This window comes from Schistocerca piceifrons, chromosome 5 (assembly GCF_021461385.2).
Source record: "Schistocerca piceifrons isolate TAMUIC-IGC-003096 chromosome 5, iqSchPice1.1, whole genome shotgun sequence".
NCBI lineage: Eukaryota > Metazoa > Arthropoda > Insecta > Orthoptera > Acrididae > Schistocerca > Schistocerca piceifrons.
The window spans coordinates 159,052,805-159,073,532 of record NC_060142.1 but is presented as its reverse complement, the minus strand read 5'-3'; the positions used below and the strand labels follow the sequence as shown (position 1 = coordinate 159,073,532).

Genomic DNA, 20,728 nt, shown 5'->3' with positions numbered 1-20,728 from the left:
AAAATTATGAACAATCAATGAACCCCCCACGCAAGGGTATATTCAGATTCTAACAGTTTTTTATTAGGATCACGACAGTCAAGAAAGCCGAAACTCGTAATGTATAGGGGAGCTGTGCTCTTTAAAAGTGGCAGGTGATTCAAACGAAAATTTAATTAGTTTTGTTGTGCAAATGAGACAATACAGAAAAAATTATAGATATAATCTTCCCATGAAGTATAGAGTGACAATTATTGAGCTATGTGAAAAAAACGTAAATTAGTTACAAACTACGGCGTGCAGTCAGAAGTCTTCTTCGTTCTATCCTGATTACAGGACAAAGGCGACATCGCAGCAGTAGTTTTTAGTATGAGTTATTCGTCACTGCCAATCCCGTTTCCAGGTAACGCCCCAAAATTATCCCTTTCGAATTCTAAAACAGAGTGAGCGTGACGTTTCCTGCCGAAGGTTGAATCATATTTTTTTTTTTTTCGTGAAGAACTATGGCGCCATTCCTAGTTCGATCTTTTCGTTTCAGGTTGGTGATAATACACCCACGTTTCATCTCATATATAACAATGCAGTTTCCACCTGGAAACGACGCAAAAGTTCCTCACAGGCATCGATGCGGCGATCTCTCAATTCAGCATTCAACTACTGTGGCCCCATTCACCGACTCTTTATTGAATCGTAGCATATCTTCGACTGTATTGTGCGTTGAACCATCATTAATATGCTAAACAGTCTATTTCGTTTACAGTAATACGCATGTTTTCCTTCAGAGGCTCTTCAGCTGCAACAATGTTTTCGGCTGGGAATCGTCTTCGACAGGATCTGCACTTCCTTTAAACTTTTTGCACAACACGTACGTTTGCTGCAGGGACACATACACGGATCACCGTACTGTGCTTTCATCATCTGATGCATTTCCAAAGATTTAACACCTTCGTTATTGAAAGAAGACATATCGCTCTCCCATCCCTGTTCAGGTCGACAGTGGGGAGGCTATTTTTGCATTGACACAGCTTCCTTTTCTGTAACGCAACAACAGGCTGGCGGCTGTTTATCATTTGTTTAAATACAAAGCTAGCTCCTGCCAGCTGCATAAATCGGTAGTACAACATTCGGGAATTTCATTATTTGAAAGTTTTCATTTGAAACACTCGCATATACTGAAAGGTTTCATGTTGATATGAAGGAGAATACACACTAGTACAGTTAGATGCATCAAACCAGTCTTCAGACTGAAGACTATAACAACAAGTAAAAGGATCTGACAATTTCAGAATGTTTGATCAGGTGGACCTGCACTAAATGGTTTGTAAAAATCGAACAGTAACAAAGTACATCTTCATTTAATTTGTACGGCAATGCAGAATGTGACCCGCATGATCCTGAACCTAGTAAAACTGTTGCACGCCATTATTTTTTAGAGAAGTTCACGTCGTTATGTATAACGGAATTTGTCATAAAACGAATGCAGGCACGGGTAGAAGAAAGGTCCAATTTTGATACCATCTTTCCGCTCTAACCCTCCTCCTAATGTCAAACATAATTTTGCATCGTCCCAGTTTCAGCGTCCCCAGAAGCCTGGGATTTTAATAATAACAACAACAAGGTACACTATCTGTCTTAATTCAAATGGTTCAAATAGCTCTGAGCACTATGGGACTTAACATCCGAGGTCATCAGTCCCCTAGACTTAGAACTACTTAAACCTAACTAACCTAAGGACATCGCGCACATCCATGCCCGAGGCAGGATTCGAACCTGCGACCGTAGCAGCAGCGCGGTTCCGGACTGAAGCGCCTAGAACCGCTTGGCCAGAGCTGTCTTCATTTATATAAATGAAAAAGGTAAATGTTCGGTTGTTCAAAACCGTACATCTCAAAAATTCTTCAGCATTTTCTTTGAAATGTTGACCATAGGTTGCATGTACACTGATGATCCAAAACATTATGACCACTGCCCATCGCGAGGTGGAATACCTCCTGGTCATGTTGCGGGCACGTGACGCAGTAAGGAAAGAAGGTAAGCTGATGAGAGACGAATGGACAGTCATTTTAGCGAAGATACGGGCCGCAAATGCGCAAATCCACCGATACAAGAGGTTATGACAAAGGGCAAATTGTTGTGGCGCTGCGGCTGGAAATGAGAATCTCTGAAACGGCGAAGCTGGTCGCCTGTTGGCGTACTACTGTCTTGAGCACCTGTGAAAAATGTTCGAAGGATGTTGAAACAACGAGTAGGCCGTATGGTATTGGACGACCACGTCTCAGCACAAAACGTAGAGTTCGGAGGATCCTCCACTGTGTAATCCAGGATAGACGGCGCTCTGTGGCAGGTCTGACGACGCAGTACAATATTGGTACAGGCACAAGTGTTTGGCAGCACACCGTTCAAAGGCCAGTGTTGAACATGGAGCGCCACATCACACGCCCCCTACGTGTTTGTGTTTTGACCCAGCGACATCGTAAGTTATGATTGCAGTGGGCACAGCATCACTGAGTTTTCGTCTTGGGTTAACAGAAACGTGTCGCCTGTCGAAAGAATCGCACTTCTTGTTACATCAGGTCGATGGTTGGGTCCTTACATACCGTCATCCAGGCTGACGTCTGCGCGAAACATGCACGGCGCCACAGATACGGGGTACATTCCGTTGGGCTTCCATGGGATCTTTGGTGGTAATCGATGGGATGATGACAGTAGTCAACTACGTGAACATTATTGTGGACCGCCTGCGTCGCTTCATGCTGGAAGTCTCCCCCTATGGTGATGACATCTTCCAACAGAATAACTGTCCGTGTTGCAATGTCAGAATCAAGCTACCGTTGTTTGAGGGGCGTTATAATGAAGAACTCATATTGATGTCTTGGCCAGCAAATGTGCCTGATCTGTACTCATTGGAACACATATTGGGCGTCAACTAAGTGCCCGTAAACCACGATCCAGTAATTTGCGGGAATTGCTTGATCTGTGCTTAGACATCTGGTGCGACATACTGCTAGAATCCATGTCGAGCAGAATCTCTGTTGTTCTGTGTTTGAAAAGTGGAACAACACGTTATTAAACAGGTGGTCATGCATGTATTCGAATGCAAAATTGTGTCAAAATTTTTCAGACATTCAAGATTTTGAAGAGATGAACGTTTACATGAATAGAAACAAAGATCCAAATACTCGTTTATTCAAACCTTAAATCTCCGAAGTATTTCACCTATTGCCTTGAAATTTTGACACAACATCGCATTCGAATTTACGCACGTTTTTATAGCTACTTTTTAATATATGTAATATATAAAAATGGTTCAAATGGCTCTGAGCACTATGGGACTTAACTTCTGAGGTCATCAGTCCCTAGAACTTAGAACTACTTAAACCTAACTAACCTAAGGACATCACAAACATCCATGCCCGTGGCAGGATTCGAACGTGCGACCATAGCGGTCGCGCGGTTCCAGACTGTAGCGCCTAGAACCGCTCGGCCACCACGGCCGGCTGTAATATATAAATAAATAAGTAATGTATAAAGGAGAATTGTTGCTAGCAAAAATCTGAAAGTTTTCGATCGATCTGATTCAAATTATTACACAGACATATGCTGTATATTTTTAATGTTTGTAATATATAAATATGTATATCAATATTTTCATATAATAGTGAAACGTTGTTGGCAAACAGGAATGTTGTATTTATGACTTATTGGGATGTGATTACAATAGTATTACAGAATCTGAATTTGCAATAACAATAGACAAGGCTCAAGCTCAGACAGAGAGGAATGGGGGGGGGGGGGGGGGGGGACAGGAGATGGACAAAGGAGTGGGAGGAAATGAAAATGGAAAGCGGTAAGGAGAAGATAGACAGAGGGGGGGGGGGGCAAAAGGAGATGGAGACAGGGGGGGAGGAGGAGATCAGCAGAAAGAGGGGGGGGGGGGGCAGCCGCTTGATATAGAGAGGAGGAACGAGGAGCAGAGAGGCAAAGAGACCGAAAGGAGGAGATGAACAGAGAACAGAGACATGGGTGGGTGTGGGAGAAGGAGAGTAGGACGTGTATTCAATTACGATTTTAGAAAAGTATACTTTGTCTTTTCTCCATTTTCCATTTAACCAGATTCAGCTGCAGCAACGCGTGGCTGGGAACAGAAGAAATAATTATTCAGAAAAATACATCATCTGAAAAGAATTTGTCCGAGGACTTGTAAAATACATAAACTAAACTAAACTCTGCTCGAACAGGCCATGAAACCCCAACGCCACCGACCGGCCGCCGTGTCACCCTCAGACCACAGGCGTCATCCGGATGCGGATATAGAGGGTTATGTGGTGAGCACACCGCTCTCCCGGTCGTATGTCAGTTTACGAGACCGGAGCCTCTACTTCTCAGTCAAGTAGGTCCTCAGTTTGCCTCACAAGGGCTGAGTGCACCCCGCATGCCAACAGCGCTCAGCAGACCGGATGGTCACCCATCCAAGTGTTAACCCAGCCCGACAGCGCTTAACTTCGGTGATCTGACGGGAACCAGTGTTACCACTGCAGCAAGGCCATTAGCTTGACAAATACATGCGTCATGCAATTAATATTAGAACTACAATAAAAGCAAACCCTCAGAACTTCGACAACCCCATAGTTTACAATCCATCAGTATCATTATCTCATTTAACTTAACGGCTGTGAATACAGGTCTGCAGACTATGATACGCGAGCGTGTAAACGGGAAGGGGAGGAGAAGGGAATGCTGCCTCTTTCAGACACCGGCCGCTGTGGCCTAGCGGTTCTAGGCGCTTCGGTCTGGAACCGCGCAACCGCTACGGTCGCAGGTTTGAATCCTGCCTCGGGCATGGATGTGTGTGATGTCCTTAGGTTAGTTAGGTTTAAGTAGTTCTAAGTTCTAGGGAACTGATGACTTCAGATGTTAAGTCCCATAGTGCTCAGAGCCATTTCAACCATCTCTTTCCGACGTTCCAGATGAAGTTCGGAAAAGGTCAACCTTTCCGTCTGTCACGAGCAGTACGCCAATGCGTCTGCTTCCACTGTTCAAGTGCTGCAACACTTCCCGCTACGGCGGACAAGAGAGCGCCATGGGTATAGCTCCAAAGTACAGCGAGTGGCGCTTCAGCCTGTCTTAAAAATGATTCCTGCGCAAGTTGTAGAAGCTACGGCGATGACCACAGTCGGACGGTACGCGGTCTTACTCAGCTTCTAAGCGATTCTTGGCACTCGCCAACCACGTTACAAACCACGTCTCCGAGCACGTCCACGACCACGTTCACAAACGCGTCATGTTCCTATGTGGGGACTGCCTGAATTAGTGCACCGGTAATTATTTCTAATCAGTTCTAATGTGTCAAACTCTCTTAGTGGTTGTCTTCCGTATGAAAATCGATGAGAAGCACGTGTAACGGTATGCAAAAGGAAAATATACAGTGAAGGATACTTTTTTCTGTAATAAGTGTTCTGACTAATTTGATGCGGCCCGTCACGAATTCCTCTGCTGCGCCAATTTCTTCATCTCAGAGTAGCACCTGCATCCCGGGTCCTCAATTTTTTGCTGCATTGGTTTCAGTCCCTGTCTTCCCCTAAAGCTTCTCCCCTCTGCAGCTTCCTCTAGTTCCACAGACGTTATTCCCTGATGTCTCAACACATTCTACCCCTTCTTCTTGTCAGCGTGTTCAATGTATTCATTTCTTCGCCAATTCTGCGGAGAACCTTGTCATTTCTTATGTTACCAGTCCACCAAATTATCAGCATTCTTCTATAGTACCACATCTCAAACGCTTAGATTATCTTCTGTTCCGAGTTTCACACTGCTCATGATTCACTATCATACAATGCTGTAATCCAAACGTACATCCGCAGAAATTTCTTCCTGTTTGATACTAATAGACTTCTCATGGCCAGGTGTACCTCATTGCCTGTTCTATTCTGCTTTTTATGTCTTCCTTGCTTCGTCCGTCGTGGATTATTTTGCTTCCAATGTAGCAGAGTTTCTTAATTTCGGCGGCCTCGCGATCGCCAATTTTCATCTTAAGTTTTCGTTATTCTCATTTCTGCTACTTCTCATTACTTTTGCCATTTCCCATTACTTTCAATCCTCATTTCGACAGATCCTATAATTCTTCTTCACTCTCACTAAGGACACTAACGTAATTAGCGAATATTATCAGTTATATCCTTTCACCCTGAATTTTGATCCCACTTTTGAACCTTCCTTTTATTTCCGTCATTGCGTCTTCGTTGTATAGATCGAACAGTAGGGGTGAAAGACTGCACCTTTGTCTCACACCCTTTTTAATTGTAGCATATCGCCCATGGTCTTCCAGTCAAACCGCTCCCCCTTGCTTCTTGTACGAACATTAACTGTCTTTTCCGGTAGCTACTAAGGATACCACCAGTCAGTAAATGTTGTTTATCCTCTGTAATCCCATTCCGATTCTCATTCTTTTTAGATACTTATCCCAATATGTGACAAATTCGATGACTCATCACTCTTGTCTGATCGAGAAATAGCAGTCTTGTCTTACCTCTTGAAGGGAAGGTCCCGGGTTTGAGTCCCACCTTAGCCATGGGCCTGTGCTTTCTATTCGCTAATGTAGCAAATCATATATACATTACAGAAATCTTAGTTCCTCGGAGCAGTTTGGTTTGCCCCGAGCTGTACTTACAAGACAAACAGCACAAAGTCAGAAGAGAGTCAAAGTAAACTGGAAAAGTCACCCTACTAAAAGTATGGACACCCAAAAGAGAAACAAATGATTCAAATGGCTCTGAGCACTATGGGACTTAACATCTGAGGTCATCAGTCCCCTAGAACTAAGAACTACTTAAACCTAACTAACCTAAGGACATCACACACATCCACGCCCGAGGCAGGATTCGAACCTGCGACCGTAGCGGTCGCGCGGTTCCAGGCTGACGAGCCTAGAACCCTCGGCCACACCGGCCGGCGAAGAGAAACAGTTTTAACAATTGTACTACAGTAAGTAATCCTCTGAAAAGTGCCTAGTGAGTATCAAGTAAAGACTCTGCTGTCTTAGTACCCGTACAGTGAATGTGGAACCTGGATCCACAGCAGAACCCAAATTGCTCCAAGTTATCCGCACATTCCATGGAAGCCATGTTAGTCACAATAAAGTAAGCGTGTTAGCGATCTTTGTCTCACTATGTTTGACGAGCTGCCGCCGAGAATGGCTACACGTCACTTCTACAACATCTTTTTGTTAATGTAAGACCCGTGTCCCACAAGCCTGGGACTCAGTAATCCATTAACAACATTATGGGCCCCTGAATGTATCTCTCATTCTGCAGTGGAGTGTTTCTGCCACATCAAAACTGTGTGCCACTCCGGGACTCGAACCCGAAATCTACCTTTCGTGCCTGGACAGCCTGAATAAGAAAAAGAAAGTCGGATATTAAGGAATATACAAATCCAACCTCTCTATCCTCAACGAACGGCGCCAGATGTTAACAGCGGCAAAAGGTCTTTTAAACAAAAGAAAACAGTTAACAACTGGCGCCCTTCGTTGAGAATAGGAAGGTTGGATTTTCATATTCCTTAATATCCGGCTTACTGGAGGCAGAGAACTAGCTGTGATTACACAAGTATAGGGACAGGAATCGGCTGTATTCAATCGGGGCCATTCTGCGCAATCTCGACTCCTTCGTATTGAAGACAATCCAGAGAGTAGTCGATACCTGTGTGAAGTTTCAAAATTCGAGGCATGGTCTCTTTGTTCGATAACATCAGGTACAGTATTTAAGGTGAAAATGCCAGGCGCTTCTGGCAAGAAATGTTTTTCAAAGAAGACAGGTAGCGTTATTTCCGCAGTTTTGAGCTGTCGTAGATCACACATGTTTGGTACATGACTGCCTAATAACTTTTCCGTCATAGTTCGACTGTGGTACATCGAACATGTTTGGGATATGATTTCCCAGCGGCTTGTCCAGCCGACCATTGATGCTTTGCAGATTTGTATACTGGTTGCATGGAGAAAGACATCCTCTAGAATTATCCAGGTATTTTTTAATTTTATTACGGCTTTTAGAGGGACTACTTCACGACTTTTCAAAGTCGGAGATCATCTGGAGTTCCACTATCTTCTTTTATTGGCGCCAGCCTATGTAGGTTTAAGAAGAAAAGATCATCATAATAAAATAACAGAAATCAGAGGTCGTGCGGAACGGTTCAAATGTTCGTTCTTCCCACGAGCAGTTCGAGACTGAAAGGTAGAGAAATGGTGTTAATGTGTGACATTGCAGTGGGTGTATTGTGAAAAAGAATGCTTAGATATCCGAAGCAACATTGCATAGTTCTACACTACTGGTCATTAAAATTGCTACACCAAGAAGAAATGCAGATGATAAACGGGTATTCATTGGACAAATATACTAGAACTGACATGTGATAACATTTGCACGCAATTTTGGTGCATAGATCCTGAGAAATCAGTACCCAGAACAACCACCTCTGGCCGTTATAACGGCCTTGATACGCCTAGGCACTGAGTCAAACAGAGCTTGGATGGCGTGTACAGGTACAGCTGCCAATGCAGCTTCGACACGATACCACAGGCATCAAGAGAAGTGACTGGCGTATTGTGACGAGCCAACTGCTCGGCCACCATTGACCAGACGTTTTCAGTTGGTGAGACATCTGGAGAATGAGCTGGCCAGGGCAGCAGTCGAACATTCTCTGTATCAAGAAAGGCCCGTACAGGACCTGCAACATGCGGACGTGCATTATCCTGCTGAAATGTAGGGTTTCGCAGGGATCGAATGAAGGGTAGAGCCACGGGTCGTAACACATCTGAAATGTAACATCCACTGTTCAAAGTGCCGTCAATGCGAACAAGAGGTGACCGAGACGAGTAATCAATGTCACCCCATACGATCACGCCGGGTGATGACGAATACACGCTTCCAATGTGCGTTCACCGCGATGTCGCCAAACACAGATGCGACCATCATGATGCTGTAAACAGAACCCGGATTCATCCGAAAAAAATGACGTTTTGCCATTCGTGCACCCAGATTCGTCGTTGAGTGCACCATCGCAGGCGCTCCTGTCTGTGATGCAGCGTCAAGGGTAACCGCAGCAATGGTCTCCGAGCTGATAGTCCATGCTGCTGCAAAAGTCGTCGAACTGTTCGTGCAAATGGTTGTTGTCTTGCAAACGTCCCCATCTGTTGACTCAGAGATCGAGACGTGGCTGCACGATCCGTTACAGCCGTGAGGATAAGATGCCTGTCATCTCGACTGCTAGTGATACGAGGCCGTTGGAATCCAGCTCGGCGTTCCGTATTACCCTCCTGAACACACCGATTCCATATTCTGCAGTCATGGGATCTCGACCAACGCGAGCAGCAATGTCGCGATACGATAAACCGCAATCGCGATAGGCTACAATCCGCCCTTTATCAAAGTCGGAAACGTGATGGTACGCATTTCTCCTCCTTACTCGAGGTATCACAACATTTCACCAGGCAACGCCGGTCAACTGCTGTTTATGTGTGAGAAATCGGTTGGAAATTTTCCTCATGTCAGCACGTTGTAGGTCTCGCCACCGGCGCTAACCTTGTGTGAATGCTCTGAAGAGCTAATCATTTGCATATCGCAGCATCTTCTTCCTGTCGGTTACATGTCGCGTCTGTAGCACGCCATCTTCGTGGTGTAGCAATTTTAATGGCCAGTAGTGTACTTATGACCACAGGCTCTGTAATATCGTATTTATCCGCCAATACCATGTAGCGTCTTTCAGTTAAAAAATGTCCTTCCATGTATGGGAACTACACAACGTGTAGTCTGGCCGTGACTCGTTCGCGGATAGCTAAAGCGGTTAAGGCGTGCGCTCGCGAAAAGCGGAAAATCCAGGTTCGATTCCCGGTCTGGCACAAATTTTCGTTGTTGTCATTCCCTTATACGGCTGATGGTTGTTCCAGTCACCTAAGTCTGAATTGCAGAGTAGTGATGCAGATGTAGATCGTTTCTGTGGCCTGGCGCATGTAAAATATTACGTGGACGCAACTCCCATAATCTCACCAACGAGTTTGACGTCAGGTTATGTTGGTTAACACAGCAGCAAACAGTAACGAGCAGATATGATGTACTCACTCAGCAAATCATACGTTTGAGGAAGATATGCACGACCAAACCCCTTATTAGTTCTGACGCAGAAAATGATACGTTATCAGCTAATATGTCTTAACTGAAGGCTTCAAATACCGCTTATCCGCTAATATCGCCGTGCTGCACGTCCAGGAAGTCTGAAAGCAGAATCATGAACTCATCATTTTCTTGGATTTCGTGCAGTGTAGGAAATTGTAACTCGAAGCCCATACTGCATGGCTTTTACTTCCTGGATGTTCGTCTAGCTCGGAGAAAATTAACCATCGCATTTGTCATTATTTCTTAGTGACCTTAATTTTCTCATACTGATGGTGATTTTCGATAGCACCAGTAGATCTATTGTCACACAATTTTAGATTATCTCTAAGGGTGTGAATTATATGTACGCAAAATAATTTTCTCGAGAGAAATAAGATGCACAAGTCTATGACTTATCGCAAAACGAAATTCACACAAAAAACTGCTTGCTCAGTAGTCGAGACTACGGTTCGGTAATCGAAAAAACTGTAGCTGCAACTTTAATTTTTTCACGGCGGTGTCGGTGTATTTAAAACTGAAAGAAACTATTTATCAAATTAATAGATGGGATGTAGGTCAAGGAAGAGAAGAAAATAGCGATGACCTTTGGCTTCTTGTTTGGCCTTCAGAGTCGCCGGACTCCATTACATGACGTGTCCGCACCCTCGGTGTTTCCCCAACCTCCTGGTCAATAATGAAAGCTATTGAGTCTGCCATAATACACACTGTGACGACGTATCGTAATAGCTATGCAGTCTCATTGGTCGGAGGAACAGACTGATTTCTCGATTTCAGTATGTGTGTGTGTGTGTGTGTGTGTGTGTGTGTGTGTGTGTGTACGTAAATATATTTTGGAAATACTTTCAAAAATATACGTGTTTAGTAACTATTAACTATTACTGAAGAAGCGTTACGTGTGTATCATATTGGAGTTCTAAGCTCAGTTCCCGTTCTTGCAGAAAAATAATAATGAATTAAGGATGGGTCCGCCTTTTTGCAAGTACACAGATCTTTGTTTTGTTTTATCACCCAAACATATTTCACCACAGTTGTGGCATCCTCTATGGCGTTTTATTATTTTTCTGAAATACATCCGTACATGTTATTTTTACGTTAAGGAAAATAATGCATCAGATTTTGTTGTCATTTAAACTGCGTGTGCACTTATATTTTACACTGTGTGCGACCTGTGGCTGCCAACCAAAATCAACCACAGTTCTAAATTAGTACACCGCGTCGTGATGGATGTTAGAAAGTCGTCTGCACTGATTTTTTGTTTATTATCCGATATTTAAATTATATGTTCTGGTAAAATTCGTGGCACATGCCCGTTTTTGGACACGCCAATGCAGTATTTTGCTGGTCCTTAGCTGTGCCAAGTTTTTTTTTATGTACGAGATGTTTTTTGTGTAGTTGAGCTGAACCTGTGGACATCGATAAAAGTTTTGTGAAGCTTAGGTATGATGAACTATTTCGTGTAGTTTGTTATTCGTGGATTATGTTTCGTATTGTAACATCAAATCTACACGCTCACAAAACCAAATAAAAAGAACAATACAAACGAACCCCAGGGCGCCCACACCAAGAAATTTACCAAAGTTTCACAACAGTTGAATAATGATAACAAAACCAGCAGCTGTTTTTGGATCTAACTTTGTTTATTCTTTGTAATACATGCTGCCAATTTCGATACTACATACTGTCATCTTCAGGTCCCGAACGTAACCTGTCTTCCTTGATGGATTACCAGATAAGGAATCACAAAACCGGTACTCCGATCAGGCCTGTGCCTGATTTGACAACTGCATCAGCGTATCATTTAGCCAGGCGCATGGACAACACCACAAACAACAAGAAAACTTAGCACACCCTGAGATTTGACCAAAATAATACACAGGACATGAAACGTAATGAAGAAACAAGATATAAATGTGGCATACGAAGCAAACAACATTCTGCAGAAAACGTCAAAAATACCTAACGCGACCATATGTAATTCAATAAAGCAGGTATATGTTAACCTAGTAGTCATCTATTGTTCATAAATGCCCTCTTTTCCCGCACAAATTTGTTTTTATTACTTTTTTGCTTCGTCCATTACGTGTTGTTTCTCTTCCAACGTCGCAGAACTCTTTCACATCGTCTACTTCGTGGTTCCCAATTTTCATTTTAAACTCATTGATAATCTCATTTCTGCTACTCCTCATTACGTCTTTCTTTCTTCGGCTTACCCCCAACTCATATTCTGAACTCACTATATCTTTCATTACGTTCAGCACGCACTGCAGTTCTTACTTGGTTTGACTGTCGATAGGATTATCTCTAGCGAATCTTATGACTGATAGTCTTTAACCCCGCATTTTAATTCGGCTCCAAAATCTTTCTTTTACTTCCGTCACTTCATCTTAGATGTGTGCATGGTGCCTCAAACCTTTTGGGTAGAATCGAAACAGGTGACAGTGGGTCCACAACCGATTATATTGAGATAGGTTTGTCTTATTTGCAGATGATACAAACATTGCAATAAATAGTAAATCAAATATAAATTTAGAAAGGGCAGCTAATCAAGTTTTTACTGACATTAATAAGTGGTTCATAGTCAATTCACTGTCATTAAACTTTGAAAAGACCCACTACATGCAGTTTAGAACTTCCAAGACATTTCCTTCTAGTGTGTGTATAACATATGATGACATGGAAATAGAAGAAGTTGAGACTGTAAAATTCTTGGGATTACAACTTGGGAGCGACATACTAACGAACTGCTGAAGCGCCTAAAGAAGTCTGTGTTTGCAATGCGAATGATGTCAGACACAGGAGATATAAATAAAAAAAACTGGCATATTTTGCTTATTTTCATTCCATTATGTCATATGATATCATATTTTGCGTTAACTCCACAAACCGAGAAAATTTTTTTTGAGAACAGAAGCGTATAATAAGAGTAATTTGTAGTGTAAATCCAAGAACATCAAGTCGAAGCCTATTCAAAGAATTGAGCATACTAACCACAGCTTCTCAGTATATTTATTCCTTAATGAAGTTTGTTGTAAATAATACATCTCCTTTTCCAACTACCTGCTTAGTACACAGTATCAATACTAGGAATAAAGAACACTATACACAAAGATTTCAAATCACTTACTCTTGTCCAGAAAGGAGCCCAGTATTCAGCAACGCATATTTTCAATAAGTTACCAGCAACCATTCAAAGTTTATTTTCAGACAAGGCACAATTTAAACATAATTTAAAAGAATTTTTTGTGGCCAACTCCTATGCCATCCATAAATTTCTCAACAAATGCAGTAGGCCATTTTAATGAAAATTTATTATATTTCAATCATACTTGGTTGTAACAGCCAAGTAACTACCTACTGTGTGAATGATGGATGTATGGAAAGCAGATGTAAGTCTTAAGTCTGTAAATAGTGGAAGTTTAATTTTAAATCTTGTACATAATTTGACTGTTCTTAACTAAGGATCATTGAAATGAATAATTTACTTTAATTTTTGACAATACTTGGTTGTTATACCCAAGTAAGTAGCTACTGTGTGAGCGATGGAGTGAATGAAAGCAGATGTATGTATTAAAACTGTAAATATTAGAAGTTTAATTTTAATTCATGTACATAATTTTACTTTTTATTGACTGAGGATCATTAAAATTAATGAAACTCAAGTTTTTCTAATTACATTTTTGTAATATGTTTATCTGACATGTTCCACACCCAGGAGGATCCCCTCTTTTGTTGGTCTATGGAATGAATAATTAATCTAATCTAATCTAATCAAAGAGAACCAATGGTCGGAAAAGCATATTTATTGTACTAGGGAACACACAGCGTACACCGCATAACAACAACGCTGCTCATAGTAACTATTCAAAATGATGACCGCCAAACTCACTGCATGCATGGCAACGGTGCATGAAGTAATTCCACACTCTGGCGAAGATCCTAGGTGTCTGTGTGCTCTGGAACAGACAACTGGTGATAAACAGCGTACACCCCTGACTATTCTGAATTGTTCACGGATGAGGCATAATTCGCCATTGATAGTGTTTTCAACAGCCGCAACAGCCATGTCTAGAGTGAGGGCAATCCCCGCGCTACACGCTTCGGGTGGCCACCAGCAACAATTCTCTGTCAACGAGTGAGCGATTATTGTCCAAGATCACCTCATACGACCTTATTTGCTGCCCCCCGTTTCGCCGGTCCACGTTAGCTGGTGTTACTGCGAGACGTGCTGTTACGGTTCCTAGAGACTGTAACCCTTGGCGTCCGTGAAAGGATGTGGTTTCAACACGACGGTGCACCAGCCCGCTTCGATGTTAATGTCCGCGAACACCTGAACAACACGTACCCTCATCGTTGGGTTGGAAGGGAAGGTCTTGTCCCATGGCCAACGCAATCACAGTGTCCACATCTCTCGATTTTTTTTTCTGGCTTTACGTCAAAACGTTGGTGTATCAAAACCCAGTAGGAACGGATTAAGACCTGCTTACTAGGGTCCAAACTGCCTGTCTCCTGGTACACTAAATCCCAGGGATCTTTGAGAGAGTTGTGGACTCACTATCACGTGTTTCAGTTTGACCCAAAAGGTATGAGACAGCCTGTAGATTTAACAATAGGGGCGAGAGACTACATCCCTATCTTACAACTGTTCTAATCGTTTCTACGTCATACAGTTGTGCGACTCACCAGCTCTGCCTGAGAGGAGATATCGAGCGTCAGGTCCATTCCCGACGGGCCGGCTCCCACGACCACCACCCTACGACCTTTGAAGAGCGACGGCACGCGGTAGTCGTGGCTGTGCGTCTGCCGACCTCTGAACTTCTCTGATCCTGGAAGGGACGGCACGAATGGCAGAAAATAGTGTCTGAAAGAAAAAGGAGTAAAAGGAAAGCAGGTCTACATTTACGTTCTACTATGAATTATTCATATATCGACAAACAGAATTTGAAAAAATGAAATATATCCTTTGTAAAAGTAGTCTACTCTTCGTTACAAAATTCACTATTATAGACACCAGTAAGAAATCAGTTAACAGTTTTTCCTTTTTGTCTGCGATACTCTTACATTTTTTTTCCTACGATACTCTTACGAAATTTACAAGACTTTGCACATATTCCGCTTCGGACACTTTTCATTTCCGATAACAGTTTGTTACCACACGTTTCAGGCCCTACATAGCCGAGTTTGCTAATGCACGGTCGTGCTGTGACTCATGACTCATCAGTAGCCCGTTTCGAATCCTGGCGACAGAAGAAACTTTGACAGATGATATTTGCCCGGCAAGAGCAAAAGATATGGTGGCATAAAGTTCGCGATCACCAGATTTGGTGCCAATATACTGTATTAAATTCAAAATCTTTCTGCAGTGTCTCACGGGCTGAGAGCATGTGACACCGAATGGGGGAATTCAAGGTCGGCGGCCCTTTTGGTGCTATTCGAGAGGAGTGGGCTATGAACTGGCAGTGAGTTTTGCCCTCACTTTTCTGTTACCATCATACAAAACAAACATAACACCACACTCTGCACATATTCGCTGTGGCTACCTACACTCAAGAGACGAACTTACGATATAATTCCCGGGCACTGTGAGGAAACAGCCCATTGCGCATGGAGGATGGAAAGCCTTTCACATCAGGCGGCTGAACCCAACCCTCGGGATCTCCCATCTCTATGACTCTTTACGAGGCGTTTCATCAGCACGGTGCCATCTTCAGGTACTCATACTTTATTATAATTTAGCAATTTACACATTCGTTTCACATGAGACGTTTCTGGTGGTTATGCGACAGATTAGGTGACGCAATGTCAGGAAAGTGTAACATAAATTAATTTACGTCATCTGACAGCTTGTACAACGAGTAATAACTACAACTTACGGATTGTGGTAGTACATGTTCCATTTCTCGCAATCTGAACATATCCATGTATGTCTGAAGGACTTTGCAGAGTGCATGGTAAAAAATCAGGTAATGCGGTGTAGTATTTCATGCATCTCTGAAGGACGCTGCAGAGTACATTGTAAAAACACAGGCACTGTAATATAGTCTATGTAATCAACACAGTCTCTTTTTAATCATCGCTAACTGCAACAGAATGTTCATAGTGCAATACGGTTGCGTGCGAACAGAACATTTATTCAACATTTTATAAAGACAATTGTACTCTGATGTGAATAATTCATTCTACAACGAACGAAGTGTTAATGTTATGTCAGCGACAGCACCAAATACATTTCATGTGTGTTAAGTATTTACCAAGTTCAAATTCTAATAACTTAAAGTTTCAGAAGGAACCAACTGTCGGATATGAATGGTTCAACTCGTATGTTGCCTTGAATGAACAAGACATCTGAGGCATATGTTTGGAAACCATTCATGTTTAACCAACTTCGCTCTTCTAGTCTGTATGGTCTGCACAGACTTTTTTCTTAGTTTTTCTTTAATCAAATTTTTATGTTGTTCACAAACTGCAACTCCTTCTAAACTTTTCACACTAATTAAGGCCAATGTCCAATGGCCAAAGGCCGAATGTACTTCTGACCAAAAAGCGATTCTGATAGCTGAAGTCAAAGGTTTTTGTTAATCATGCCTTTTGCGTTCTTCTGACAATATTTCCGTTGGAATTTTCATCCCGTAACACATACTTCTTTATATTTAACTTTGAAGTGGAGTAACAGTTTTCATAGATTTAGCTGTAATTTTTTTTTACACAACGAAATGAGCTGAACTTCCAAAAGCAGTGAAACACGTATTTTCAGCTTTATAACAGAAAAGTCAAAGACAAATTTTTATAGGTGCAGCTTCAAAAATTCTTTAGTAATCCTTTAATAAGAATCATTTAAAGAAATTCTCCCACTGTTTTACCCTCTTAATACTTGACTTTCCAAAAATGCTGAAACACTTACTTTTTCTAATTTTGACTGAGAAACCAAATACCAGTTTCTGTAGTTCTTTCTTCAAAATTGCCTTAATAGGGCACATTTTCAACAAGCCTTTCATCCTCTATGTCACCCCCTTAGGAGTGGAACTTCGAACAATCCCTTCTTAAACAATAGCTACAGTATAATAACGACACCCTCTCCAAATATCAAGGTTCCATTCTCAGCGGTTTCGGCTAGGCGATGAGTAGTCAAAGTGATTCAGCCGGCCGGAGTGGCCGAGCAGTTCTAGGCGCTACAGTCTGGAACCGCGCGACCGCTACGGTCGCAGGTTCGAATCCTGCCTCGGGCATGGATGTGTGTGATGTCCTTAGATTAATTAGGCTTAAGTAGTTCTAAGTTCTAGGGGACTGATGGCCTCAGAAGTTAAGTCCCATAGTGCTCAGAGCCATTTGAACTAGTCAGTGATTCAGGCTGGCTCTATTTCGCCCCCTTAGGGGTCGACTTTCCAAAACCAGTGAAACATTTATTTCTTTTCTGACCGAGAAGGCAAATACGACTTTTCATAGATTTAACTTTAAAATGCTTTCACAATGAAATCTTTTCATTCATCTGACCCCCTATTTCACCCATTCATTACACAGTGCTATTCAGAGACGCACAGTACAACACGATGGAACAGTACCGGTACAGTTTCCCAGAACTCATTGACAAGCGCCTTGTGTATGGGGAAGAAGGTTGCAATGCCCTCGCTGCTGAAAGGCTGCACAGGGAACGATTTCCTAAAAGTCACTTCCTGATGTCACTTTTGTATGAGACCCAAGATGGAATTTGTTGCGAGAATTGTAGCTGCCTGTGATGCGATTTGAAACACACCAGGGATATTTGTCAGGGTACGTCAGAATCTTGTTCGCCGATGTCATGCTTGCATTGCAAGGCCGACAGTTTCAGCACATTTTCTAAGACACAGTACAAATGGTACGTTCACTTTGTCAATGATGGTATTTGCAGTTAACTGTGACTAATGTAAATAAAAAGATACAAAATAACTCGATTTTATTCCTAATATCTCCTTAAGCTAGCTTCTCTGACCCCAGGTTCCCTACCTCGAATTGTTCAGTGGAGCATCCTCTATGTCCGGTTAAATTTTTGCACGCTCTTACGGAAACACCATGTGCATAGAGATAATAAACATCTGCCTGCTGCACCAATGTGCAACTACCTTGAACAAACAATAAAATATTGCCTCTAAAATGTGCAGGATGGAGTTCGACCTTAGTCTGTTGTAAATGAATGATTGTCGGAGATGAAATATTTCTAATTGTAGGACGTGTCCCTTATCATATGAAGCCGCAGGATGCGCCACCAAAACCCGGAATGTACAGAGAAAAGATTCGTAACTGACGTCATCCAGACTGGAGGAAGTATATAATAATTTAAGGAAACTAAGAAGACACCACAGAAAAACGACCGAGGTTCTCGACAAAGAATTGTTCACAGAGTACGAGTAAGTTATACATTATTATGGCTGGCCAAGTAACTTTTATTGAATGTTGGACTACAATTCAAAGTGACACTGACATCTGAACCTACTTTTCGACGTGTCAGTCAAATGTCTGTAAACAACGATTGGAACTTTCGACTATTCTTCAATTCGTTGACGACAGGAAGTAGCGCCTTGGTCACGGAGCCATTCGAGAACCGCTGTGTGAACGTCATCTTCGTCGGAAGATCTCTTTCTCCCCAAAGGTTCTTTCAGCTTGTATAATGGACGACCGAAAAGTTTCCGTTTGAGGGCGTTGCTACAACGTATATGCAACATAGCACGACTCCGATGCTGTTACACTGATGAGCCAAAGAAGCTGGTACACATGCCTAATATCGTGTAGAGTCCCCGTGGGCACACAACAGTGCCGCATGCACTCGACTAATGTCCGACTCGGCTAATGTCCGAAGTATTACTGGAGGGATTTGACACCATGAATCCTGCACGGCTATCCATAAATCCGTAAGAGTGTTTTGTGGCCAACGGAAGTGTTTAAACTCCGAAGTGTGTTCCTGGGGCCATTTTGTAGTAATTCTGGACATTTAGGGTGTCGCATTGTCCTGCTGGAATTGCCCAAGTCCGTCGGAACGCACAATGGACGTGAATGGATGCAGGTGATCAGTCAGGACGCTTACGCACGTGCCATCTGTCAAGGTCGTATCTAGACGTATCAGGGGTCCCATATCACTCCAACTGCACACATTCCACCGTTACAGACCCTTCACCAGCTTGAACAGTCCCCTGCTGATCCATGGATTCATGAGGTTGTCTCCACACCCGTACACGTCCATCCCCTAGATACAATTTGAAACGAAACTGGTCCGACAAGGGAACTTGTTTCCAGTCATCAACAATCCATTGTCGTTGTTGACGGGCCCAGGCAAGTGTAAAGTTTTGTGTTGTGCAGTCATCAAGGATACATGAGTGGGCCTTTGGCTCCGAAACCCCACATCGATGATGTTTCGTTGAATGGTTCGCAGCTAACACTTGCTGATGGTTCTGCACTGAAATCTGCGGCAATGTGCGGAAAGGTTGCACTTCTGTCACGTTGAACTATTGGTCTCGTTCTTGCAGAATCTTTTTCCGGCAGCAGAGATGTCGGATATATGATGTTTTACCGTATTCCTGATATTCACGGTAAACTCGTAAAATGGCCGTAAGGGAAAATCCCCACTTCATACCAGCTTCTTAGCTTTTTTGGCGCTTCAGTGTACGTGCCCACCGATATGTAGGCAAGGGATTAGTGTGGGATTCTTGTCTTTCCGATGTGCGCGCGGTAAGTGCGGGAACGTGAACTAGGCGACGTTATTACCAGATGCGTCCAAAAGGGACCGACGTGCCGCTACTTTTTTTTCTTTTTTTTCAGCCGAAGGACAAACACGGAAAGACATCTGCCGGAGAATGAAGAATGTGTTTGCGGCAGCAATTCTGTCGAAACGGTGCATAAGTTACGTGGTGGTCGCAAGTCGACTCAAGACGTCGGTCGATCTGGGAAGCCAGCAGGAGTTACGCCAACTGAAGTGGGAGGCACTCGAGCACCTGCTGTGTATTCCTAACTTCCCCGCATGCGATTATCATGCCTTCTGTCCCTTAAAACATGCCGTGAAGTATCGACGATTCCTGTCGGACTAAGATGTGCTGCAAGCAGTTGCGGACTTCTTCACGTAGCAGGACACGGTGTTCTACCCAACGGGTATCTTCAATCTGGTGCGTCAGTGGTATGATGGTGTCAGTGCTCCCGGCGATTTTGCACGACTGGGCTATAGATTCTGGACTGTCATCCGTACCGCAGCAGAAGTACACTACTGGCCATTAAAATTGCTACACCAAGAAGAAAAGCAGATGATAAACGGGCATTCATTGGACAAATATATTATACTAGAACTGATATGTGATTACATTTTCACGCAATTTGGGTGCATAGATCCTGAGAAATCGGTACCCAGAACAACTACCTCTGACCGTAACAACGGTCTCGAAACGCCTGGGCATTGAGTCAAACAGAGCTTGGATGGCGTGTGCAGGTACAGCTGCCCATGCAGCCTCAACACGATACCACAGTTCATCAAGAGTAGTGACTGGCGTATTGTGACGAGCCAGTTGCTCGGCCACCATTGACCAGACGTTTTCAATTGGTGAGAGATCTGGAGAATGTGCTGGCCAGGGCTG

At 43.0% G+C, this 20,728-nt stretch overlaps 1 protein-coding gene across 2 annotated transcripts in view; it reads right to left on the bottom strand.

Annotated features, from left to right (window-relative positions):
- LOC124798678 (flavin-containing monooxygenase FMO GS-OX5) overlaps positions 1 to 20,728 on the bottom strand; it is a 147,951-nt gene that overhangs the window by 32,400 nt on the left and 94,823 nt on the right. For both annotated transcript variants that reach the window (XM_047262179.1, XM_047262178.1), the window contains exon 4: positions 14,823 to 15,000. In XM_047262179.1, coding sequence (XP_047118135.1) covers positions 14,823 to 15,000 — 178 coding nt within the window. The remainder of the gene's footprint in view (positions 1 to 14,822; positions 15,001 to 20,728) is intronic.